The sequence below is a fragment of the Hesperophylax consimilis genome, chromosome 15 (assembly GCF_061612785.1).
Source record: "Hesperophylax consimilis isolate HC1 chromosome 15, BYU_Hcon_1.0, whole genome shotgun sequence".
NCBI classification, from domain to species: domain Eukaryota; kingdom Metazoa; phylum Arthropoda; class Insecta; order Trichoptera; family Limnephilidae; genus Hesperophylax; species Hesperophylax consimilis.
In genome coordinates, this window is record NC_142850.1 from 19,048,099 (window position 1) to 19,076,048 (window position 27,950).

At 37.2% G+C, this 27,950-nt stretch overlaps 1 protein-coding gene across 1 annotated transcript in view; it reads left to right on the plus strand.

Moving 5' to 3' along the window:
* Positions 1-27,950, plus strand: part of LOC149417427 (HEAT repeat-containing protein 5B) — a 180,914-nt gene that overhangs the window by 132,404 nt on the left and 20,560 nt on the right. Inside the window, exons 8-24 of the mRNA XM_089640295.1 lie at positions 4,678-5,094; positions 5,564-5,714; positions 8,155-8,343; positions 9,635-9,753; positions 11,015-11,148; positions 12,659-12,926; positions 14,213-14,391; positions 15,405-15,579; positions 16,038-16,337; positions 17,010-17,199; positions 18,556-18,725; positions 19,146-19,284; positions 23,584-23,763; positions 24,712-24,842; positions 25,664-25,772; positions 26,670-26,851; positions 27,647-27,771. Of these exons, the coding sequence (XP_089496421.1) occupies positions 4,678-5,094; positions 5,564-5,714; positions 8,155-8,343; positions 9,635-9,753; positions 11,015-11,148; positions 12,659-12,926; positions 14,213-14,391; positions 15,405-15,579; positions 16,038-16,337; positions 17,010-17,199; positions 18,556-18,725; positions 19,146-19,284; positions 23,584-23,763; positions 24,712-24,842; positions 25,664-25,772; positions 26,670-26,851; positions 27,647-27,771 (3,158 nt within the window). The remainder of the gene's footprint in view (positions 1-4,677; positions 5,095-5,563; positions 5,715-8,154; positions 8,344-9,634; positions 9,754-11,014; positions 11,149-12,658; positions 12,927-14,212; positions 14,392-15,404; positions 15,580-16,037; positions 16,338-17,009; positions 17,200-18,555; positions 18,726-19,145; positions 19,285-23,583; positions 23,764-24,711; positions 24,843-25,663; positions 25,773-26,669; positions 26,852-27,646; positions 27,772-27,950) is intronic.

The window sequence follows — 27,950 nt, forward strand, 5'->3', positions numbered from 1 at the left end:
TAAGCTGAAAATGTTGCTTGTGTTGTGATGGAGGACTTAGCCAGCCGAGGAATTGAACACACTACGCCTGGGTGGGACCCAAACGCGATGTCAACTCGGCCACCGACCGGTCAAGATATGGGGCAACGCTGTATTATGGAAGCAGAGCTCTTACAAAAAGATAATTGCAATTGAAATTTTGAACCCTAGAATCTCTACCCAAATGTAAAAGTTTTCATTCTGACAATTAAGTCATCTATACAGGGGTATCAAGATTTTTTTTTTAAATTCCACTCCCTGTAAGTAAGAACCCAGTTAAGCTGGGAATACACAAACTACTAAAAGCAGTCAATGTCGACAACTACAAGCAGTAACTGTATAGCGATCTCCAGTTCTCCTAGTTAAAACCTCTTTTGACATAATATGCTGACTGCCGTGTATTTAGCAGTAACTGCTTAAAGTTGACGAAATCAACTGCTTGTAGCAGTCTGTGTATTCCCAGTCTCAGGGCAGTAACTATCTGTTAACAACCCGTTATTATAAATTAAGATCACAATTAGACTTTGCTCATGTCATTTTGCTTCCTGTAAAATGCACTACTATCTTTCTGTGATTGATAGTGAATGCTTAATGAATTTACTATGTTTATGATTGTGAATGCTTAAGGGCCTTCCTTACTAGCGATCTCAATCGTTGTATGAAGAATCATGAATTGTCAGATTCAAACGACAATCTAAGTTATTAATCGTCAAAATATCGATAATGTAGCCACGCTAGGCTATCATAAATACATTTTTCTGTCGAGATATATGTTTTTACTAACAATTTATTTTCGTTAAATACTATATAATGAACATCGAAGAATTCTCCTACTCATTCGGCTCTATGAGGTGGCCGTGAATGCACGCTTTCTACGGTCCGTTGTGTCAATATTTTTTCAAAGTTCGAAATTCCGCGTAATTATTACACTTCCATGAGACGTTTCAACAATATTCCACTCTATCCGTTGCGCGTAGGGACTATAATAGTGTGTCGCCTTTTTTTATGTTTCATCTGTGCGTTTCCGTCGAAGCTGTGTAGTGTCAAATAGTATTATTAAGAATCAATTTATTGTTAACATTTTTTTGGGTTTCTAGGTAATAAACAATTTAATATTATTAAGAATTAATATATTGTTAACATTTTTTCGGGTTTCTAGGTAATAAACAATTTCATATTATTAAGAATTAATTTATTGTTAACTTTTTTTCGGGTTTCTAATAAATATAGTAATAAACAATTTGATGTTTTTAAAATATAAAAGTATATAAAATATTCCAGCACTTACAATAAAATAAAAGAAGCACATCGTATAAAAATGTTTCAGTCGAAAAGATCGAATGCCGAAATCACTTACTTCGAAATTATTGCAAAAAACTTAAATCACTGTTAGAAGTATCCCTTAGCATTGAGGAAGATTGTGTCAAGCCGTATTTTACGCCTGAGAACGGCTGTACGTTGTGCAATAACGTACCGGAAGACTTTGAATTAGGAAAAATAAAACAGTTTTATTTGGATATATTGAATGGTCCAAAACATGTATTTGGAGACCACTCACTATGCAAGGAACGGGCATACTTTTGCAAACGGGATACTGGCGACACTAATTACGTACCCAATATGACTTCGAGCTTGATAATGTCAAGAAACGCTTTTACAATTTTTGCATGCTACCCGAATTAATTGATCCTCGACACAATCGCTGCATGCCTATTAGAAATCCTGAGTATTTAGAAAAGTGCATAATAGCGAAAAGAAACAAAGTAAAATTGGTTTCAGCTAAAACCAAAACATGTAAAAAGGAATTGTTTCGAAGAAATCAATAACATTTTATTTCATTGAAGTGTCTTCAGAAGAAATTTCATTTATATTCCCAATGTATGTAGTCCACATTTTTAGAAATAGGGAAAAGGAGGGTTGGAAAGTTCCTGGCTATTCAGATCTAGTCACTAAACAACTAAAGAAACAAACTACCTTAAAAAATTGAAAATTAATAGTATTATTACTTCAATAGAAGAGAGTCCAAATATAATTACTTATCATATAAATTACTTCTTCAGTGACATTGGTCCAAGCTTCGCTAGTAATTTGTGCAGTGCTAATAAAACTATTGAGATGTGTCTGGTGAATGATTTTAAATCTGAACTTCACGTTACAGGGGACAATTTTTATTTTAAACCAACTAGCATTTCTGAAGTCACAAATGTGATAAATGATTTAAAAATGTCTTTCTCGTGCGGTATTGATTCTTTAAGTGTTATGGTGTATAAAATGCATGTATCCGAATTAGCTTGTCTCATATCTCACCTTGTAAATACAGGAGTTTTCCAATAAGAGGTGTAATTTTGATATTTAATCGTAAAATATCAATGGTTTCGTTGCTTGTGTGGCACGTAGCGCCGTCTTGTTGAAAGTAAACGTTGTCCAGATTAATACCATCCGATTCCGGCCATAAAACATCATTAATTTTTTTTCAGTAGCGCAGTCCATTCACTGTTGTCCATTCTGTTGCTCCAGCCTCATTTTCAAAAAAGTAAGGTCCAATGACTCCGCCGGACCATAAACCGCACCAAACAGTCACACGTTGAGTGTAAAGAGGCTTTTTTAACAATAACTCTTGGGTTTTTCGAGCCTCAGATGCGACGATTTTGCGTGTTGACGAAGCCACCGAGGTGGAAATGGGCCTCATCACTCAAAATGATTTGCATTTGATTCACTCAAGTGAATTTTAATAAGTTCAATGCGTTGTTGAAGCGTGTATCGTTCCATTTTATTAATGGCGTTGTTTCTACTTGTCAAATGTCAAAAAATGACAGCTTCAAAAGTAACATCTACCGAAATAGCGGGCTATTCAAAATAACACCTCTTATTGGAAAACACTGTATTAGCTTCGAGAGTGGGATGTTCCCTTCTCATTGTAAGAAAGCTAAAGTAATTCCCCTTTTTAAATATGGAGATCGTCTAGATGTTAATAATTACAGACCTATATTCTTACTCAATACTCTTTCAAAAGTAATAGAGAGATTAGCTATGTCGAGATTGGTATCATTCTTAGAAACATATAATATACTCTCTAGCAATCAGTTTGGTTTCAGAGAGAATACAGGAACAAGTGATGTAGTGTTGAGGGTATTGTCCTACATGAAGAGTATCCGTATATGGGTGCGACACCAGATGGAATTTCTTCTGAATACACCATGATTGAAATTAAATGTCCTTTCGCAGCACGCAGCATGCTCATATAAGAAGCAGTAAAATCCAAAAAAATTATGTTAGCAAAAATGGAGAAATTCTGGTAAATACATCTCACGATTGGTTTTACCAGGTTCAGGGCCAATTACATTTAAAACAAAAAAAGCTATTTGTATGTTTGTTGTATGGACTGAACTCGGATAAAAATCGAAAAAATTTTACGGGATGACGAATTTCGGCAGACTAATATGGTTGAACAGCTGAATCGCTTTTACAATTTTTGCATGCTACCCGAATTAATTGATCCTGGACATAATCGCTGCATGCCTATTATAAATCCTGAGTAATTCAAAGTGCATAATACCGAAAAGAAGTAAAGTAAAATTGGTTTCAGTTAAAACCAAAACATGTAAGAATTTTTAAGAAGATCAATAACATTTTCATTGAAGTGTCCTGAAAAGAAATTTCATTTATATTCCTTATGTATGTGGTCTACATTTTTAGAGATAGGGAAGATGGGGGGTTGGAAAGTTCCAGGCTATTCAGATCTAGTCACTAAACATATCTACGCCGTTCTCAAGCAACTTTCAATCCTGAATTATGGTCTCTCACCAGGGTGATACTGAACGTATCTTCCACTTTTGAACGAGGTACAGATTCATTATATGTAACTATATAAAATTTATTTTAATTCTATAATATGACATACTTATATAAATTAAATTAAATTTGTTTTGTCCTCGCCGGCTTTTGAACCCGTGACCTCAAATTAAACTATACAATTTAGTATTAACAGTGCCCCGCCGCACTGCGAAACCAGGCTGGAACAAAGGGAAGCCTTTTGTAACTCTTTATAATTGTATTTATCAAAAAAAAAATCCAAATAAAAAGTTATATTAAATGTTGTTACTGAGAACCTCCTCCATGAATCAAGCTATTGTAATATTGCATTACATTCTAAAATATATTTTAACATAATTTTCATAATCACAATATCTTTAATTAATAATAATTTGTTTTGCTCTGTGCGTGTCTTGTATTGAATGGAACGCACCGGCCAGCTGCCAGGTGCAGCGAGTTAGATATTCGAATTCGCGCTAGAAACATTTAGTAGCGAGGGCCGTTAATGAATTTACTGCGTTTATGAATGTGAATGCTTAAAGAATTTACTGCGTTTATGATTGTGAATTCATATTGTTATTCTTTATGTAATTGGGAACCTATGTATTTCCTCCCTCTTTCCTTTACAATATTATATTCCACACCTAGGCCTTACTTATAAACTTCTTTAAAATTTCACACAATTGATAAACATCTATTAATGTAGGATAAATGGTTGTTTATCAGTTGTGTAAAGTTTAGAACACGTTAATTAGTAAGTCCCCTAATAAATAGTAATAAATTATTAAAGTGTTAGGTGACCTTCTTTTTGCCAACAAAATGTGTAATTTCATCTTATAATTTCAGGCCTATGTCATATTCGTTCAATCGATGGGCGGCTTATGGCTGGAGAGGAACCTCACCACATTCCTGATACATGTGTTGGATTTGGTGGCCAACCCCAAAGCAGCCAGCTCCCACGTGGACGCTGTCTACTCCAGGAAATGCATCAACTTCATCCTTAGAAGCGTTCTCGGCAAGATGCTGGGAGAGAAGGCCCAAGCCTCAGCCTGCAAGGAGATCGTCCAAATCATCGTCAAGCAGATGAACAGCATCGACTTCAATCCCGAGAACGCCAAGGACTTCAATCAGGAGACGCTGTTCAGTCAGCATCTTCTGGTGTGCGGACTGATTGAGATCGGGAATCTGATGTCGGGACTAGGGACTTCTGCTCAGAATCTGTTGCAGGACCAGTCCTTGAATATTATTGAGGCTATTAGCGCAGTAAGTTTACTTTTGATTAACATCATACTTTATATTACTAACTGGCATAGAAAGCTTCAAAGTACACATTCTTTTCTAATGTTGCAATTGTATGGATTTAATTGTTTGCAATATTCTATATTAACACTCCCGTACCGAAAGGGGGTAAAACACCCAAATAAGAATTTTGTTCAATATCTAATTTATTTTTTATATTACTTACTCTAGAATTTAGCTGATCTTAGAAATCTATTTGTTAATCGATCTGCATTTAAAAAAAATTATCCCGTTACTATTTTTTAAGATATTAAATAATATCTTCTATCAAATTCCGATGACATTACCTCTTACTCCTCCCTACATATGGCAGTTTACATGCTTTTGAAATTAAGCTGCACAGGTTTGAGCCTGAGAGTTTTTGTAAATAAAATTTTGATTTGTATATTTCTATCAAAGGATTTCTATACCTACTATTTGCCACTTTTTCTAGGTTCTGGTCCACCCCTGTCATGCGGCTAGACTGGGTGCAGCCTGGTGCCTGCGCTGCATCTGCGTTGCCGTGCCAACGCACATTACTCCCCTCATCGACAGATGTGTCGATGCCATAGAGAATATGAGAACCAGCCCTGAAGCTATCTCAGGTACTAATTTTTCTCTTCCTCTTCATGTTAGGTTTAGGCCTGACCACAGAACAGTTATTTAACCTACAACCAATCTCAAACTTTATTGTAACCCTCTCGCCACGCTGCCAGGTCAAAACATAGAAACTCCCTATTAAAGTCATAAAATATTACTAAAAATGCCCAAAAATGCAAAAAAACTCCCTAGATTTTTATTACTTTGTTCAGTATGGATACCGATTTCTCCTTAGAGTTGAAACTCTCTGTTTCTCCCTACATGTAGGGATTTCTCTCTAAACATGGCAACATCTTATTTCCCTCCAATAATCAGCTATTAAGACAATTGCCTTGCTTTTACTTATACACTTTAAAATTAGAACACATTCAAATATGAAGGAAAGTGTTGTTATTGTTGTGACAAAGTAGCTACCTCAGTTACAATATTAAGTTATAATAAATTATCTATTGGGTAGATAGGTACTCTTTTTTAATTTCTTATATTATCATATTAGGGGCCGTTCAAGTATTACGTAAGCACATTTATTACAATTATTTACCCCCTCTTCCCCGTTGTCACCAAAAGTAAGCAAAGCTCTTACCCCCCCCTCCCATGCTTACGTAAAAATTGGTACCTATATGCATTTTTCTGTTAATGTATTCTGTTTTTTAAACGAGTACCTAAACGTATGAATTATTTGTGGGAATCCCTGAATATGTATTCGGTTTTCAAAAAAGACAATGTGTGGGTTGCAAATGTGTAAAAAAAAATAACTACTGCTGAGCAGTGCTGACGTAATCACTATCTCGACGCCCAACCCCCCCATGTCATCAAAAATAAGCAAAGCAAAGACCCCACTGCCCCACTATAGTGCTTACATAATACTTGAACGGCCCCTTAGCTAGTTTTACCGATGTTTAGAGTTTTAGGCTGGGAATACATGTACAATCATCCAATCAGACTATCAGAAGACCTTTGCGCTATACATCTGTTGAAACAGTCCATACACATCCTATCGATTCCGATCCGACTATAGGATTGGACGGCCTACTCGGAAAGGGCGGTGCCTACTTCATAGAACTGAAATACACGTCCAACTTGTATTCAGACTTGTCATTTTCAAAGGAGTATTGACACCTAACTACTGCAGCACAAAAGTATTACATAATACCTATTTGTATAATAATATTTTTATTACGCGTGACAGCTGTTACATCTTCTGAAAGCATTATCATACTAGATATCTTCAGGAAGCGCAACAAATATTCAATTCATTATAAATTGAATAATAATATTATTGAATATTGGTATTATATCATACTTGTTAACACTTTAAATAAAACTTGTATTTACATAAAATTGAGAGGGCATATCAAAAATTAAAATTCCGAATGCTTGAGATACCGTGTCGCCGACACATAAATGTTATTTAATCAAATTAACTCTGTCGAATAGAAGGATATATGTAATTGGTAATGAGTATTAGGTGCTGTTAAAATAACGGATTCTGAATCACATCTATCTCTTAACCCGGAGTCGCCAGACAAGGGAAAGATCACCACTAAGGACTGCCTCAATATTTACGCTGTCCCGCCTCCACTACTCACCGGATGAAATGCGAACATCCACTGGCCCAAAAACCTACAGCCAATCACAGCAAAGATGCGCAATAATCCCAAAAGGAGCATAATTACCACTTCAAAATGATCATTTTGAAAATATATATCTAAAATAATAACCTGAAAACTGACACCTAACTGTATTTCCTGCACACAAATGCTGAGCATCAAAGCTATTCTGTAAAACTGTATATTTTATTGTGAAACAAATTAAAGAGATGTAAAAGTTGAACTGACTTGGTTAGAAGTATTGCACCCAATTTTTTCAAGCCTCTTGTAGGACAAAGCAGATAGGAAAAATGCCTAAATAAACACACCCTCAATGAAAGGGGAGTTTCACATCAATAAATGCCTGACCCGAGTTTTTCCTACAAATATAGAGCCAGATTCTATGTCAAGTCAGTTCAACAACTACCTCTAAAGAAGAAACAGTTCAGCAGAAAAACCAAAACCAAGTCTCTTAGTGTAATATTTGTACAAACGTAGCCACTCGTCTCATAAATTTATATGAAACAAAAACTTTAAATTAAAATGAAGTTCTCCAAATTAAAGTTGATAACAATAAATAAGTGTCAATCCCTATGTAAGTTTTAAGGAGTACCTTGATGGGAAAATAAAGGACTCGGCCTGGGAGGAAGTCAGTAAATAAATAAATTAATTACACCATAGATTATAAAATATTGGACACGAGATTCAGACGTGAATTTGGTTCGTCCGATCTGAAAGTCTGATCAGACAACCGGAAAGAAAAATCGGACATGTTTTTCCGGCCTTATAGATTTAAAATTAATTCTGGGCAGTTTCTGAATCCAGTCAACCTTTTCCAATAATCTTTCTTATCCAGGTTACAGCGCAGCACTAGCAGCCGTGTTAGGGGCAGTCCGCCTCTCCCCGCTGGGCGTCCCACACAACCGAGGGAAGGTCATCTTCAACACGGCCGAGGAGCTCCTGAGGTCCGCCAGCCAGAACAGTCGGCTTTCCCTCAACAGAACCCACGCTGGGTGGCTGCTCATAGGAGCTATTATGACATTGGGTAAGAATATTATCAATTGATTTTTTCTATTAAGATACGTCGCTTCCAAAAAAGTTATTTTCTAAATTTCTCTTGTTTAATAATTTAAAACCAAAATTTACCCTGAAATCATAAGATTTTAATTAAGTAGGAGAATTGAGTTGGGTGATTCCTGCCAAAAAGCAAAGTGCAAAACGGTTGAGTTAAAACAGAAGCTGCCTCTATCGATTGCAGGCCCAGCCTCTCCTCACACATCTTTGGGGTTACTTTCCCTAACTTTGTCCAAGGGAGTAAACTGGACGTCTTCCTTCTGAAATTGTAAGGTTCTAGTATTTTATGCAGAAATTGGTCTTCTATCATTCTGAGTACATGTCCAAGCCACCTCATCTGCGACTTTTCTATGAAGGGTAAAATACTTGGCGGCACAAAAATCGCCCCCAGTGCAAAATCTTATGAGACAATAAAGCGGTTGTCTCTTTCGGATATGCACCGTCGTCACCCTGAACCACGCCTCTAAATGAAGCCACCATTCTCTTGAAACTGTTGGAAAACCCATTGAACTGCTAAACGGCCTAAGTTTAGTTACCGAGCAACATCACACTGTAGTATCCCCGATTGCAGTAGTGCCACCACTTGAGCGGCTCGTCAACAGTGGTGTCCATTTTTAGGAATTGTTCAATTTACTTTCAATTGATATTAATGTTGTTTGGGTTAGATGTATTGGCTCGGGGAAACTTACTCTGGAAACTTATTTTCGATGATGCGCAATTTTTGTGATGCTGAGTGTATGGTATCTAATCATTACGACACCTAAAGTTATCAGTTTCCTTTAAAATAATGATTTGAATGTTGACAATACGTTATTTCATCATTGCGTTTGCAAAAACGGCTAAATGCCAGATTTCAGCAAAACATTTTTTTACACCAAGTGTTTCTAATTTAACTTTCTAAAAAATCAAGGAATCGGCCCCAATCTTGGCTATGTGCATAAATTTAACTGTTATCGCACAATACTCATTCAAACGTTGTTGGTTGACGCATTTGAATATTTTTTCCTTTGTTTTTTGCTTCACCTTTAAAATTTGGTAAAACTCACATAACAAGTGCAACGACGATATGTACCCGTACTTACCAACAAAACTTTTTTTGCAGATTGTGGTCTCTGTTTTACAGCCATCAAAGAAAATATATCGCGCTTTCATCACTATGTAGGCACCAAGCAAAACCCTCCTAATAAGATGAATGAAAGATTTAAGGATACCTCCATCAAGTCTCAAGATTTTTAACAAAGTTATTGTTTCATTTATTTCAGGTGTGCCCGTTGTCCGTGGTCTATTGCCTAGAATGTTGCTGTTGTGGAGAAACAGCTTCCCAAGATCCAACAAGGAGTTAGAGTCGGAGAAGGCTCGTGGAGATTCTTTCACCTGGCAGGTAAGAACTGAATTTAATCTCTTTAAGCTCTAATTTAAACTCTCACTGTTGTTTTATAATGTTGCTTTAACTCTTCAGGACTATGGCATATTGAACATTATATTTCTTAAAGATGCTACAGCTAGTTTCATATAAAAATAATGTTTAAAAAATTTTCATAAATTTTTCTCAAATTGCCGTTGGTTCCATAGAGGTGTACATTTTAATTATTCTGTGGTTAACTTCTTTATTTAAATGTGAAGCTTGGTTTTTTCTTTATTATTACTGTTGAGTTCTTATTTCTAACTATGACGATGAGAGAGACGCAATGATGAGACCAAATGTGCTGTTCCGAAAAGCGAACAAATTGTCTACGGATAATAGCTGTTTGTTCAAAAAACTGAACAAATTAGCCTGAGAAGTTAACCAAATACGCTATAATATTAATACCTCCAACTTCTGACATTTCGCATACATTCTGATGGCAACATGCTACACTAGTGCCTCCTAGCGACATGAGTTGTGCGTCTTGGTTTTCTTTCATACATTTCAAATAATAATAATGTGAAATATTTAATTCTTTATTTTTCGTCAATAAATTATAGAAATTGATAAAAAAAAAATAGATAACCTACCTTACTGCTGTTTTGGCTCATGCATAAAAAAAATATTAAAGCCGCTATTAAAGGACTAATTAATATTGTAGGGTATTTATTGTAATTAATTATTTATTATTATTTCAAGTCAATTCCCATAATTATAACTAACCTGTTTTTTGACATCCTGAAAACCATTTGGAGTGTTTTTGTTGTTTGTTATTATAACATTTGTAAACTGCACACACAGAACTTACTTTTGGGACATTTAAATTTTTTTTTCAATGTTGATCAAAATATAAAATAGGAAGTGCAAAACACCACCACCAATTATAAATAAATGCAATTTGCCACCATTGAAAGGAACGTCAACCTCAATATGCTACAGTAGCGCGTTGTTGATATTGTTGTTGTTGAGTTGTTGATATGCCGAAATAACTAAGTTTAGTCGCGTGTGAAAAGCTACTTCTCCACCCCTCACGTTAGACGACTCTACAGTTCATTTTTGCCAGACAGCTAATTTACTTTTTGAGGTAGGTCAGGGGCGATCTGGTATAAAAGTGGAGTTTATTGTTTTATTTTAAATAATAACATTTTCATTTCAAAAAGTTTGACTAACCAAAAGTAATGGAATTTTACAAAGTCAGCCAGCAATATTCAAATGTGCAATGCTTATGTCCTTGCAGGTGACCCTGGAAGGAAGAGCTGGAGCCCTGTCAGCCCTGCACAGCCTGCTGCTCCATTGCCCCACTCTGGCTACTGACGATGTCACCAGGCGCCTCACACAGCCAGTGGAAAGCGCCCTCGCCATGCTTACTAAGTAAGTTCATTCTTGGCCATTATTAAAACAATACAAATTTAAAATACATAAAAATGACCACTAATAACTTTCGAACGGTGAGTTTCGACATCATTATATTTTCCCAGTTTTTCTATTTTAAATTTTGTTGTGATTCGGTGCGAAATTTCTTTTTCTTCGTAAAGAGTTTTTAAATATTCTTCTAACCACTCAAATTTAGATACGAGATTTTTTTGAATTGTATTTAACAATTTTATTTTTTATTTTTTACAAAACCTAAAATTATGGGATGAATGGCGAAATCTATGTGAATTCATTGGCTTTAAACCCCCGTAAACAGTTTATATGTTTTGTATTAATATTTGGAGATATGATATTAATTAAATCGAATGGCCGAATTGAAAACTGAACACCCGGAAATCTTCATCGCTCGAGTGGCTAACAATAATCCAATAATAACCCAATCCTGTCTGATTACGTCTAAAACGGATCCAAATGATAATCTAGTCTCCTTCAACGGAAGCAATCTTCCGAACAGGCCTTCCATTGATATGCTTGGTGTAACTATAAGTGACCAGCTCAGGTACGGGGGCTCCATAGAAGCCAGAGTAAAGTTTGCCTCTCAGAAGCTGGGCGTACTGTACAGGGCCCGCAGATACTTTAATAATACACAACTGCTGACCCTGTACAAATCGCATGTGCGCCCTACTGTCGAATTTGGCAGCCATCTCTGGTCCGGAGCCCCAAAATACCTGAAAAAACCCTTGACTCTGTGCAGAAACGGGCGGTCCGTTTGAATCTTAACAAACGGACTGCAATCTTTAGAGCACAGGCGTCAGGTAGGTATGCTGTCCTTGTTCTATCGGTATTACAATGGAAGATGCTCTGAGGAACTAGCGTCATTGATCCCTTCGGCACCGGTGCCTAGTCGGGATACACGCCAAACGCCCGCCCAACATTTGTACACGGTTGACATTTGTCACATGAGAACGGGTCGCTTCTATGATTCGTTCTTCGGTTCAACAGCTCGGCTGTGGAACGAACTGCCGGCCTCTGTGTTTCTTCCCTCCTACAACTTGGGACTCTTCAAGACCCATGTTCACTCCTTCCTCTCCACAAAAAGACCCTCCACACAGCATCCCCAAAGATGACATAGGCCCTGAGGGAAATTATTTTCTTCAGGGCCTCCTGTGTGGAGTTAATATAAAAATAAAAAAAATTAAATAAGTCACCATATTTTTTTTATGCTTCATTTTGAAAAAACGCTCTTCAAACATGAGCAAATCCATCAAGTAACTTTGGTAAAAGTGGCCTTTTATCACTTTTCAAAAAAAAATTTGTATGTACATATGTAGTGTTCTTTTCCACAACAACCATTTTTTTATGGACAAAATTTTTCTTTAAAAAAAAAAACTTGTGTAAAAACAAAATTTAACAACACTTGAAAGTAGAATCCATCCTTTTGTACGGCTTTTATGTGTTCAAGAGCAACCTTAATTATTTGTACATATTCTAAATGGAATTCTTACAGCATTCAATCAGTGCTACGCCAGCACGGCCAGCGTCTCAAAGCAGCCGCCGCCCAGGTGCGCTTCCGCCTGTATGCCTGTCTCACGTTGCTGCCACCCGCACCAGAGCCCTGCCACGCCGCCCTGCTGCGAGCGCTGGTGGCCGAACTGGCGCTCGCCGACAGTGCCGCCAACACGGCCACCTCAGGACTGGGCGGACGCAGCCAGGACACGGCCGCATTGGGCATTCAGCGGACGCAAGATACGGATCACGCAGATGTGGAAGATCAGGTAAGCTAAATTGTTTTATCTGGGAGTTAAAAAAAATAAATCCCTACAGCAGCAATGGGCAGTAGGCGGTCTAGCACAGTGAAATTGATATCTTTACAATATCGGGTCGATAGGCGTAACTACTGATGATTTCCATAGCACGGTCATGCTGTTGATAGCCAAACCAATATTGATAATCCAATAAATAAGTAATCAATATACTCTGACAACACTGGAAGTATTGTCTATGAATTGACATTCTGAAACGTTAAACGTCATTCAGCTACGTAAAAATATTAATAATTTTACAATGTTGAATTGAAATACTAACTTAAAAATGCATTTTCAGTCCAAATTTTCTTTTTGACGTCCCTAAAAAGGGAAAGAAGGGTAAATGCAGGTAATTCCGTTAATGGAGGACTGAACGCCGTTGGCGCTAACAAAAAATTGTCCAAAGAAGCGAAGTTAGCAGTCCACAATGGAGTGCTGGTACCTACCTTGATGTATGAAGTGAGGCATGGAACTGGCAAAGAAAGGATGAAAGTAGATTAAATGCTGTTGAAATGAGATCCCTGAGGCGTATGTGTGGTAAAACCATGTTTGATCGTGTGAGGAATGTGGAGATCCGCAAAGAGTGCAAGGCTGATGTAAGCGTAATGAGTAAGATTAAGAAAGGGACGCTTAGATGGTTTGGGCATGTAGAGCGAATGAGCGAAGATAGGAGTGTAAGGAGGATATATGATGCAAATGCGAATGGTAGCAGAAGTCGGGGACGCCCGAGGAAGACATGGCATGATCAAGTGAATCAGATACTCGAGTCGGGCCATGTCAAGAGTCAGAATAATAGAAGAGTATGTATGAGATGATGTATGAATGTGAATGAGGCAAGAAGTGTGTGCCAAGACCGAGTTGTTTGGCGGTCCGTCCTCTCTGCCTACCCCTGTGGAGAAAAAGCGTGATGGTTAGTTAGTTAGTTAGTTAAAAAGGGAGGTCAATCCTGGTAACATTTATTAAAGTGACTGAGCTACTTTGTTAAATGAATATGGTGAAACATGAGAGATAGCATAATGGGCCTACAGCCTGAGTGCTTATAGAAGCTATATCCAATCTCCTTATTTATATATTTATCATTCTTTCAATAAGACGCTTGTTCTCCAAATAAAGAGATTACTTATCATTCTTGTCCATAATACAATAATATACGTTTGTCCACATTAGGTGTATAAATTAATTTTTTCTAGTTAGTTTGGTCATGGAAGCTTTTAACGTTAATGATATGTATAATATCAATGTGTGCCCCTTTCCAGCTGCTCTCCTCCCTGTCAGCTTCAGGCTCGGGGGCCCTGGAGCACGACCCCTGCTGCCTTTACCAGCCTTTGCCCGCTGGCCAGTACTGCCCGGGCCCCCTGCCCCTCGGCGTGGCTGTCATCGACATGTCTGTCGTCCTATTTGGACTCATCTTCCCCAGGGTGGCCAACAAACACAGGTAAAGGGATACAGAAATACAATATTCTCAAAAAAAGTTTATTGTTTGAGTACCTACTTATAGTGATATTATTTTTATTTACTGGCAAAGAACCGGCAACGTTCCATTTTCAAAAACTCTAACGGCCGTTCTTCCCAATCCTACTGATCAACTGCTGAGCCGAAATTTTGGCTCAACACTACTCAAACGCACAACTATGCTCTTTCCAACGGAAAAGTGACAACTGAGTGATCAACCAATTTAAGGAAGCCAAACTACTGGATTAAGCTTGCCTCAGTAAATTACTACTTATAAAAAGTGTCAACAGAGTGAAACATATTTGCGAGGCCAAGGCACGGTGGCATTAAAGTCAAGCTAATACTTTATTTTTAACATATTTCATACGCTTAAATATTAAATATCGGTTTACGTATTACAGTACTTAAAAAAATATATGCATTAATAATAAATACAATAATTAATTCGTCAATGTTAATTTAGCATTGAAAGTTTTAACTTTGATGTCATTTTATTGTCTATGAAAGTGGGCATTGCCACTTAAGATAATCAACAGTAAAGATGTTTGGAAACAGGCGAATTGAACGTTACTGAATTAATCACTTGGCTGATCGGACCCTGAGATTGATCGTTCGAAATTTTGGGAACAACGGCCGTAATTAGTGTATAATAATATTCCAATTTTTCTTTTGACGTACCTACTACAGATCACAATGATATTATTTTATTAATATACTGGTAATGTTCCGTTTCAAAAAACTAGACTTTGTGAACCATAAATAAAAAATCTCAATTAAAAAAATTTAAAAAAAAATCAATATTTTAATTAAGTACTGATCATGATATTATTACCGCCAATGTTCTATTTTCAAAACTCATATTTTTGAACAATGGATCAAAGATAATCTCAATTAGAACATTTTTAAATGAAACCAAGAATGTAATCAATTTTTGTTTTATGCAGTAAGGAACATTAGATATCTTGAAATTTTATCCTTTCCAATATAAAATTCCAGACTACAGATGCTCGATCACTTTGCGGAGTGCATCAGGCTAGCCAAGTCTACCAGACAAGAGGCCATTCAGACCAATGTCTTTGCTGCTTTACTGGGAGGACTGAGAGGGTTGGCCGAGGCTAAAGGAGCTCTAGGAGGTGAAGACGTTAAGAAGAGCGCTAGCACACTTATTATCGTGAGTACTCTATTAATTTTAATGAGAATTATTTTGGTTTTATTATTATTTGCGCCACCTGTTTGAATTCATTGATACATATTTTTAAAAGATTTCAATTTGATAACCTCATTTTGGTCCTGCCTCTGAGACCTCCATTTTATCCTCTCTTTATGTTACATGTATAAATGCCTATATCAAAAAAGCCTTTTATTTTCGATATCTTAGTCTGGGAATACACTGACTGCTACTAACAGTCGATATTGACAGCTTCAAGCAGTGATTGCAGAGCGTTCTGCAATGAGGAACTCCAGTGATAAACTCATGTTTAGCTCTGTTGACACTGTAGATAACAGAAACAAAGCGAGATATGGCATGGACATTGACTATAGCCAAGCTAAGAGTAATGGTTGACACTAATGTATAGTGTGTATCAAAATAATGTATATTTTCATAATCATTTTCCGTCTGTTTTCCAGAGTGGCCTATCGAGCTCAAGCCCCCTAGTGCGCTGCCTCTCTGGTCAGTGCGCCGGCCGCCTAGCGCAGCTACTTGGCGCCCCCTCTCCTGGGGCCCAGGACGGCGCCGAGGCCCTGGCCAGCTCCTTCATCAGCCAGTTGAGGGCGGGCCGGGCCGCTTCCCAGCGCAGCGGGCTATGCATGGCGCTGGGGGCCCTGTACCGGGCCCGGGGGGGCATCATGGGGGGAGCACAACACTACGGGGGCGCCCTGCCCGTGTTGCTGGCACTGGCACAGGATCAGGCTAGCTCGCATGTTCAGGTAAAGCAAAATCAACATGTTTATTATGAGTCATGATTTTGCAAATCCCATTATGGAAATTATTGCTGATTTCGAAACATCATCAAATAATTTTTGAAATCCGTATAATAAATAAGTAAATATAATATTTTTGTTATTTGTTTTTGGGCTGATGATGGACACTGTAACGTTGTCCGAAACGTTGGCTAAAGAAGGAGTTAGCGCAGCACGGCATAACACCCCAAAAACAAATAACAAAAATACTTTTGGCCGTGAAAATCTTAAATCAAATATAATATTAACTGCTTTCCTAGTAGATAGACCATGGAGATACGCATGAAAGAAATCAAACAACAATTAATTAATTTAATATTATACGTTTATTAATTATTAAGTACATAAAATTTGTAGGATGTAAATAACATGAAATGCCAGCCTTCAAGGAGGTTATTTTTTTTGTATGTGTTTGTAAATTAATGATATAAAATTTGACTGGTAAGTGGCTGAATTGGAAACGCATAGGGTTCCCACCCAATTGTCGTGGATTCAATTCCTCTACTGACTAAGTCCTCCATCATTGAACGTACATCATCTGTCGCTTATAATGATTAACAGAAGATTTTTTCAGATTATTCATAACCTAGGAATGTTTGTCTTGATTTATAACTATTTAATGTCTTGAATGTTTTTCAGGTGTGGTCTTTACATGCTCTATCGTTGATAGCTGACGCTGGAGGCCCTATGTTCCGGGGTTTCGTGGAGCCGACCCTGACAATGGCCCTGAACCTGCTGCTCTTGGTGCCGCCTTCGCAGGAAGATGTCCATCGTTGCATCGGGAAACTTTTGTCAGCGCTCATAACCACTATTGGACCGGAACTACAAGGTTTATTGATATTTTCTGTGTATTTTGTTGTTGATTTTTAGTCCAGGCGCACACAAGCAACTTTAGTTGCGGGCAACAGTTGCATCACTGCTTCAAAATCCACTCTTGAATATGTGAGGCGAAGCAACACTAGGGAGACTTTTGGAATTTGTACGGATTTTGAAATAGCTAATAAGGAAGTTGAGTCCATTTTTTTTATTTTTTTTTATCAATGTTCGCATTCAAACTTAAATACTGGTATTTTTTTTTTTTTTTTAAAGTTTGTTTTCATAATTAAATTAATTCTTAAAGTTTAAATTTTATTAAGCCCGCCAAAACAAGCGGAATCCGAGCGGTAAGAGGCGGGGTGTGGTGTGACGTCATTAGAACTGTGAAAACCACGACGCTCAAGCATTTTGTATGGAAAAATTTTTAATTCTTCAACAAGGAATTCCAGTAATTTTTTTACCAATGTTAACCGTCTATTAGAATTGATGTTATTAAAAAAAAAGAAAATTGATTAAGATTTCATAGTTAAATTAATATTTTAAGTTAGAATATTTGCTTTTCCCGCCCGGTACGGTACTTGTACGGTATTGCCGTCGCTACTTGTTGACGTTCCACGCGCTAATTTAGGACCACCGCGCAGAAAAGTAAAGACCAAAAGTAAAATAACGGTTTACAGCCCAGTTCACTGTGAGACCTTTCTGGGCGGCCGACGGCCTGAAGTGTATCACATGCTATGTGACATGTATAAGAATAAAAACTTCTAAGTTATGCAATAAACAACATATTATTATAAAGCACTATACGAATATGTATCTTTAGAAATCCATTTCATATAATAATAACAACAAATACGTACATATATTTGACAAACCCAAATAAACCTTTGGCCTATACACCTCTCTCATCTAAACCGACCATCTCTCATGTAATAGAAAGAGATACACCATAGGTGATCCGTTGAACGTACAAGTCACGACACATGTGACATCAGAATTCTTTCGACCAATCGTGGAGCGTATATAGTCTATTGCTATTGAATGCTTTTTCAAGAACGTTTAACTAATTCTAAGAATAATAATATAGAAATATATTTATATTTTTAGAATCAATATTTTTTTATCTACATGAACATATTTTTTATAAGTCAAAATATTTTTCACTCAACTTCCTTATTGTCAACCTTGTTAATACATTCTCATATTGTTTACCACGCCTATTTGCTTCCTGGATGAGCTTTTCCATACGCGCAGATATATTATATAGATCTACGTCCACTTGTAAAAAAATATTGTGTCTGAAATTTGGGAGAGCAGAAGTAGCTAATTTATTTTAATACATTACTAAACCCCAAATGTGTTTTTATTCCAGGCAACACTGCATCCATCTGCACCGCCCGCTCAATGTTCCTGTGTGCTTGCGCCATAATGCAGGAGGTCGGAGCCCCCTCAGTACAGGGGGAGGCCATTGGCTGTCTGCAACAGCTGCACCTCTTTGCTCCCCGTCATCTCAACCTATCAACGCTCGTGCCCACTCTATGCGTAAGTCTTTCAAAAGTAAACAAACCGATCTTCCAATTTGACTAAGTACAATTAAATCAAAACGCTTTCTTCTTGTTTTTCTGTATTATTAAAGTAACACTTTATTTATTCTCCTGGTATTTTAATGGAGTCTTCTCCGAAGAACTGTCATTGGTACCTTTGGCATTGAAAGACACATACATTTACTGCATGAAAATTTACATTATTTTGCTAAAGAGCTTGGCTGTGGATTGACCTGCCAGTTTTTTGTGTTTCCTCCAACTTAAAACAAGGATCTCTTCAAGACCAGCGTTTATTACTTCCTATCCTTAAAAATGCATGCCAAGCAGCATTCCCAAAGACATCTCAGGGCCTCCTGTGTAAAGTTAATATTAAAAAAAGGATTTTATTCAAAAAAATGTTGTGTATCTTCCCTTGCAGAGGAACTTATCGAGCAAGCATCTGGTGCTACGCCGAGCTGCAATATCTTGTCTCCGGCAGTTGTCTCAGCGTGAAGCTAAAGAAGTCTGCCAGCATGCTCTCAGTTTGATTGGGGAGCAAAACGCCAACCCTCTGAACAGTAAGTTTTATTTTTTCCATATTTTGTAAGATTCCTCAACAACTCTAGACCATGTATTTATGCTAGGTATCCTATTACTGTGAGACTATACTGTACTATTACGTGGAGAGTGACTGTTGGAGTTTTTAGTTTATTTTTTTACATCATCGAATGGTTATCTAAGGCTGATTTAAGTGTCACGCTCACCGTCAGCGCTCATAGATCAGCGCGTAGTTCGTCAGCGCTGAGGCTCAGCGTGGCTCGTTTCAGTATCGTACTGACTGCCTTACTGTACAGTCGAAGACCAAAATACGGAGTGTATTAGTTATTGCTGCTTTGTACTACCTATCCCAAAAAAATAAAAACCGGCGACGACGAAGACTCCATGTTCATCCATTGATTGAGCAGAGAGCCGTTGCTGGAGATTTGTCTTGTTATATGGCACTTTGAGGGCTGACGAAAGCAAATTCTTTAATTACTTTCTAATGTCAATGACTTCGCGATTCGCCATGACTGTACATGCGATGATATCTGCTCCGCTCGACACTAGAACGCTCACTGAAAGCAGAGGCGCTCGTGCGATCGTCAGCGCCGACAGCTACGCGGCGCCGACGCGCGACGCGTACGGCCGCGTAGCCATCAGCGCTGACCACCTTGCGCGCTGATAGCTACGCGTCATTCAAAAACGCTTCCTAGATGTTCATATATCTCGACCATCAGCGCCGACGGTGCGCGTGTGGTCGGCGTGACACTAAAATCAGCCTTAGCAAAGATAGATGTAGATTAGGGTGGAGTGACATTGCAAAAATCAAATTTCGGTATTGTAATAGCTGCCAAAAGATGCTTCATGTCATTCATATTCTCGTAAAAATACTTAAAAAAATCTAAACTTATGTCTTCATTCAACAACCTAGCGATTTCGTAACGTAAAAAACGTAAATTTAGCCTTTTTTTCCCAAAATCTGAGTACTGTCTCAAAAATATAAAATAATATCCATTACTTTCAATTGCATTTACCTTATTGAACATTACATGTTTTATAAAAAAAAAAACACTGCATAAATTGCTCTTAAACTAGTGAGTTTGTGAGCGCTGTGGAGGTGGGGGGGATAATTTCGCTCCTATTGTTTCGTCGCAGAAACTAGATGCGACTTGCATCTAGTTTCGTTTCGGCTACCGCTGACCGTAGACGTGTTAGAATCCTTGTCCGATTAAATTTTAACACATATAATTGTTGTGAAAATGAATGCAAATTACACGAGAAGCAAAATTTTATGTCCAATATTCGGGGCACCAACTGAAATGAACTCTCAAGTGTTACCTACTGTCTCAGAAGTGATTAAACATTATTTGTTCTTACGATATGAGCGTAATCTTAACTCTACAGAAAAACCGTCAGTATTCGAAATAAAAAGTGTTATATCTGCAATTGTTGAAGGAATTTGGAAGCGCGCTTCTATTCCCATTGTTTCACACAATCGAGTGATGAAACTGATCCAAGATCATTATAACGAATACTTAAAACTTAAAAATTGGCCAAAAAAAGTGTGCATTATTATGTTAAGTAAAATTCTTATAAAATCAAAATGAATAAACTTTTCGATATTGCTTCATGCAAATGTAACAATCTGAATATGTGTTCCTGCGAAAAGACGCGCAAGGTACCCACCAAAGAACAAGCATTCCTTGAAGACCAAAGATCCTCGAGAAAAATGATGCTGGGAGCAATAGACACCGACACAACAAAAAAATTACATCGGAAAATGAGGATGCAAGCTCGTTTATCTGAACTTGCTTCGAAGGTCAGCTCATCTACAGCATCAGCGACAAAACCACGTCAACCCTTTTTTGATGAAAACCAATCATTTTCTTCACATTCTTCGCAACCTCCAGAAAATTCCCGTATGATGTTAAAACTCCCCACTTTGGCCAGAATCTGCGATCAGTATGGTTTGTCAGACAGGTCAGCATCAGCTGTTGCAAGTGCTACATTACAAGATTTTGGCATAGTAACCGAAGACGACTCTAAAATGGTGATTGATAGGAGCAAACTCAGACGAGCTAGACAAACGTGTCGCACTTCTTTAATAAAAACATGGCAGATGTCGTCGGAGTCAACAAAAATTCGAGGTCTATATTTCGATGGAAGGAAGGATAAAACACTGTCTCAGGAAAAAATAGGGGATAGATATCATCGGAGAACGATTTCAGAAGAACATTATTCCATTTTATCTGAGCCGGGGTCTCAATATGTTGGACATGTTACACCATCATCAGGAACTGGCAAAAACATCGCAAAGAGCATGTTACACCATTTAAAAGTGAACGGTTTTAATTTGAATGATTTATCAGCGATTGGATGTGATGGGACTGCTGTCAATACAGGCAAAAGAAATGGAACTATTAGATTCATGGAATTGGAATTAGGTCATCCGTTACAATGGTTTATCTGTCAGCTGCATGCAAACGAACTTCCCCTTCGCCACTTGTTTCAACACTTAGATGGTGCTACAACAGGACCTAAAGGGTTTTCAGGACCTATTGGAAAACTTCTTTCAAGCAGCTCTGAAAACACCGTTATAAATTATTCACCAATACACTTTGAGATGCACAAACTCAACGCAGAGGAATTGAAAAATTTGAGCACGGACCAAAAATACTTGTACGAAATATGTTTTGCAGTTACAACAGGTCACTGCCCACCAAATTTAGCAAACCGTCATCCAGGTAGTATTTGTCACTCACGCTGGTTGACAACAGCAAACTCAATACTTCGATTATATATAGGAACAACTAACCCTTCAGTGAACCTAAAAATTCTTGCTGAATATGTTGTTAAAGCATATGCTCCGACATGGTTTGAGATAAAGAGGCACCCGTCGTGTTAAGATGGGGCACTACATGACTATAATAAAACTCACCCGATATTTGAGCACCGATCTACGAGATATAATTAATCCAGTAATTCAAAGAAACGCCTATTTTTGCCACCCGGAAAATCTGCTACTATCCATGATAATGGATGACAACCTTATTGTAAGAGAATTGGGTTTGAGATGAATATCAAAGGCGCGAGATAGATGTCCGAGTCCATCTGTTGTTAGAGACTTTATTATTCCAACAATAAACTTTTCAGCAAGTAAATATTACGATATTATCAACTGGCAGGAATGCGAAGTTACACCGCCACCGATACTATCCGAAATCAGTAATGATGGCCTAGTCAAAATGATAAATAATTTCGGTGAAGAAAAGGACAGTATTGAATTTCCCAGATTTCCCTGCCACACTCAAGCAGTCGAGAGGTGCATCAAATTAGTTACCCAGGCATCGTTGTCTACAGTTGGGCCTGAAGCAAGAGATGGATTCATTCGGGCGACAATAAAATCTAGTCATATAATGCCCGAATTTTACACCAAATATCATTTCAAAACACGATAAATATTATAAAACTTCGATAATGTTTAAAAAAATTCTCTTTGTTAAAGTATTTTATTTAATAAAAAAACATGTTTCTCAAAAACACGAAAAAAACAATAAAAATCAATAATCCTCTTCAAAAAACCAAAAATAGACCCCGCCTTGAAACTATGGTAATTTTATTTTTATTTTCAGATGTGTTATGCACCTTATTAGCTATAAAACCCCTAATAAAATTGTATTTTTGCTATGAATATCGCTTGTTTATAATGCTTGGCAGAGTTTTCAGCGACTTTTTTCATACAATTTTTTTCTAAATATAAATGTGCTGGTTGTTGAATAAAGGAATGTTTCGATCGAGTTGATTTTTTTAGACGAAAGAGGTGTTATATAAAGGCAACTTTTTTTTGCTATTACAGTACTGGCATCTTTAAAAAAAAAAGTCCCATACAACGTCACTCCACCCTGATGAGATGAAATTACAACGCAAACGAGCTGCCCTTTTAAGTTAGGTGAAAAAGAATTGGGAAAACTGGAGACATCTGTTGAAGAAAACTTTTCTTTATGTTTAGGATTTGTAAAATCAAATAGATTTTCTTATTTTGCTAAGTTGTATTCCTTCCCTACCTTCATCTTCCCCGTCTCCTTCCTCACCCTACCACCTTCAGCTTCACAACATACCCCAATTGGGGATGTCATAGTCTCATCGGCTCTAGAGTCTAGGCAGTTGGGACTCTTGTGCAGTTTTGGTTTGTAAGTACAAAATCAGCATCACATTAACAGAAATTTAGCGGAAAATCATCTATTTTCAAGGTGACTTATAGAAAGCTCATATGCTACCCTTATACATATCTGTTATTTCATGTATAATACTGATGTTATATTTGTTTGTATATCCAGGCACCACAATAACCGAGTCTGGCCTGCCCGGCACCTTGTTTGCCATGCTGGACACGGAGACAGATGGCATGGTGGTTCGCTACACGCACGACACTCTCACGTCCATGGTGCAGGTCTTATCGGCTGGACAGCTGTCCCAGTGGCTCTCGCTGTGCAAGGCGGTCCTCACCGTTCAACAGGGTAACTTATCTTTTTACCATTAGCTAGCTTCCTTTCTTTTAGTTATACTTCAAATCAATAGTGGAGATACATTGAATCTCTCAATCATCCAGCTATTCCTGACAAACTAAAAAGTATGATTGCAGTACATTGCGACAAGAATTTTCAATATTCTTCCAGAGAGCATAAAAAATTGTGATTCACAAAAATATTTAAAACAGAATGTAAAAATTTGGATCAAAAGTAATAATAAGGCCTGTACTCAGCCAAATTCAAAGTTATTGATTTAATCGAACCATCCAGTTACATTATTTTACTATAAGTTATAAGTTAGTGTATATTCATAGGCACATATTATCAAATAATATGCAAAATGACTACCTCAACAAGTCTAGCCAACTAGCCTAGTGAAGCGAGTTTTGAGAAACCTCACCTTATAACTATGCATTTCTATTCTTTACTACCTACTGTTATTATTATTTATTTTACATATTCACTGTAATAATAATAATAATATTTGGCTGATTTATGTAGCGCCGTTTTCGTGAAAAATCACCTCAAGGGCCCTGTACAAAAATATATTTATAGAATAATAAATATATTAACACTATTCACTAGATAAAAGACTTATATCTAGTGACTTACGACTAAGGCTTATAACTACTGACTTAAAACTAGTGACTTACATATAAGACTTATATCTAGTAACTTACGACTAAGGCCTATAACTACTGTCTTAGTGACACATATATATATATTTACACATGTAGTTTAAAGTTGACTATAAGAGGTTACAACTAACATACTTACATTCAAAAATACATATTTTGGGTTTCTGGTATTTTGTACATTATATTCAACAGATATTTTTAGTTGCTAATTTATAAAAATAAAGATACATATTGTTATGATTTTGACCTGATGCATTTGTCCACTCAGCTACTAACCGGTGTGTGTGTGTGTTTACAGAAACTACAGCAGAAGAAGCACCGTTAGGAGATTTGGACGGGGAAGAGCAGGGGGATGATGACCAGGCCGAGTTCCACGCAGACCAGACAGTGGTCACACACCCGCCTATACAGCCCAGGTGGCCCACCAGGGTGAGGACATGTTCATTATGGTTCCATGATAAAACAGAACAGTGACAAAATATCTTGGCTCTCTGCCATTCAATGTTACAAATACGGTATTATCGGATGGGGCAGTGCAAATGATAATACAGTAGAATCCCGTTAATTCGAACCCCGATAATTCGAAAAAACACGTAATTTGAAATTTTCGCAAAAAAAATATCGGCAAAAAAAATTTTTCATATAAAATAGTTTTTTAATTCGAAATTTGTTAATTCGTAATTTGAAATTTATTTTTGTCTGCGCTTGAAAATTTGTTTGTGTAATTCGAAAAAATTCAATTTTTGCGAAAACAAATCATAAAATTTCATAGATCTAAAAGGCAGTCGTAGTAGTAAAATGCCGAAAAATGTATTTTTACCTGGTTATACATCGTCCTAATGAGTGTTATTATTTTGTAAATCTGAATCGATTTACACTGGAATGTAGTATTTTTTCCAATTTATTTCGAATATCCGAGTTTGAGGGGCTGAGAAAATACGTTCTACGCGGAAATATTTCATAGTTTTACGAATTTACACCAAATATTTGAATTTAGGGTCGGCCGCGACAAAACTCGGCCGTGAAATTTCAATTTACACTTAGATATATCGCATTTTTACGAATTTATTTCAAATGGCCCTCCGCGATAAGTATTGGACTCGAAATCTCGATTTATGCGGAAATATATTGTATTTTTACGAATTTATTTCGCAAATCTGTATTTAGAATAGCGCTGTACATGTTGTTATTGGTTTCAGAATGTTCAAAATATTTGTTGTGTAAAGCTAATAAATATTTGTATTTTTCAGGTGTTTGCAATGGAGTGTGTTCAAAGGATAATGACTGCTTGTGAATCAGCAGGAGAAGCACATTTCGATCTTCTCCTGGCTAAGGAACAACAGTTGACCAGAAATAATGGTATGTAATTAGCACTTACATCACAGACTAAAGAAGCTGTAGACTGCCCATAAGGGCGAGAGAACAAAGTGCGCGGAGAAGGGAGCTGGCTTGCGCGTCTCTCTTTCGGTGACTTGTCAATAAATTAATACGACAGTCTACATGCAACTCGCGTTCTACTACATTCATATCACTATTTAGTCTTTGAAAATAAAATCTGCATAAAAATTACCAGCTTTACAGTAATACGCTAATTTCTCGCTACTTAAAACACGTTATTAAGAATCACATATCGAGCAAACATGGTTCGGCTTGTATCCAAAATCGAAAATTTTGTTACATAAGAGACGCTCACAAATGTTTTGTAATTTACTCACTGCGGTAAAAAGTGTACATTGCAAACAGTTACCTTACTTTTCTGCGCAGGGTCTGATTTTTTCAATAAGCATTCGTCTGAGGTCAAAGTACGAATATAGTCATAGTTTATAATACATGCTTGAACCTTCTTGGTGTCAAAATATTGTCACATGGTTTGCCTCCAGCTCTTCGTCATAATATCCAGATTTTGCATTAGGTTTTCTTCGATCTGTGTTTACAATCCTTCATGGCATTTGAATAGGGGTCTAGAGTGAGTTGATGTTCACCCCTCCGACAAAAGCATAATATTGCATTTCTAATTATCTTCACCTGTATAAAAGCTCTGAAAGTAGAAGCAAAATTGTCAACATCGAAAGTGCTACCTTTTGAAAATCGGTCAGATAGAGAGAGAGAGAAAGAGAGAGAGAGAGAACTATCAACTATTTCGTCAAAAACTGCACGGTAATGGTATAACTTCCATGTAAATTTCTAAGATTGTATATTATATGATAGAAGAACTGCATTGTTTCTGACTTTCATAAATTTTCCTTTAAATTCCAGTGGATTATCTAGTGCTCCATCTGGCCGACCTGATCCGGATGGCCTTCATGGCGGCCACCAGTGAATCGGATCCCCTCCGCCTCAGTGGACTCCGCTCCCTTTGCATCATCATCACCCGCTACTGCCGGGTACCGGAGCCAGAGTTCCCGGGACACTTGCTGCTGGAGCAGTTCCAAGCCCAAGTAGATGCAACCAATATTATTATTTATTTATTTACCAATCTTCCTTATTAATGTTAATAAACTTTCCATCATCTAATATAACATACAGTCCGTCAAGCTAGTGAAGAAATTTAATAAAATGGAACTAAAATTTGTCATCACTATTGCAACACCGATTTTAGAACCAATTAGAGTAGATTCAAATGTGAGGTTATGATTGACTTCTTAATCTGGCAATATGATATGGGACAGGAAAATTGGCATAAATCAATTTTTCTTAGTGTCCTTTTACTATAATTCATTTGTCTTAACCCTTCCTGCGACCTGAATTAAAACTGCCAGCGATAAAAAATATTTCCTTTTTTTTTATTCCTTACAAGTTGTGCTACTTTTCTTTATGACAACATTAGGTCTCTTAGGGCATATTTCACTTAAAATGGCAAATCATACACCAAATAAAAGCATTAAAATTAAATAATAAAAACATGAGAATAAAGTCGAGATTAATCACAAAATAGAAACGTGGCTACCGCGTTTAAATGAGGAGCTAAATATCAAAGATAAAAATAGTGTAATATAATCATTTATATAATAATCCAGTATTTCCAGCAATTGGAAAACGAAAATTGCCAATTTTTATTCACTCTAGGTAGGGAGGAAAAAATTCTAAAATCTATGTATTTTCAATTATACATACGGTAGGAATGAAGTTATTTTAGTAAACTCCTTCTGCACAGTGTGTGAGAAGTCCGAGAATTGGGAATATCACCAATAAATAGGGGAGTTAAAGTATAGATAATTTGTTATTGTTACCAGGTTGGTGCTGCACTAAGACCGGCTTTCTCTCCTGACACACCTTCGCATGTGACCTCTGCCGCCTGCGAAGTCTGCTCCACTTGGATTGGCTGCGGAGTAGCCCGAGACCTGAATGATCTGCGAAGGTACATCCTCACAATTCCATATTTCTAAACTTCATCATAAGAAGTCAACAAAAACAGGGGCCCTAGCATATGAATACATATCAACATTGACACAATAAAATTAATTTTATTAAGGCTTTCATCTCGTGGTGATTAGTGGACATGAGCGAGCATGACAATTACATTTGTCAGTTAACATG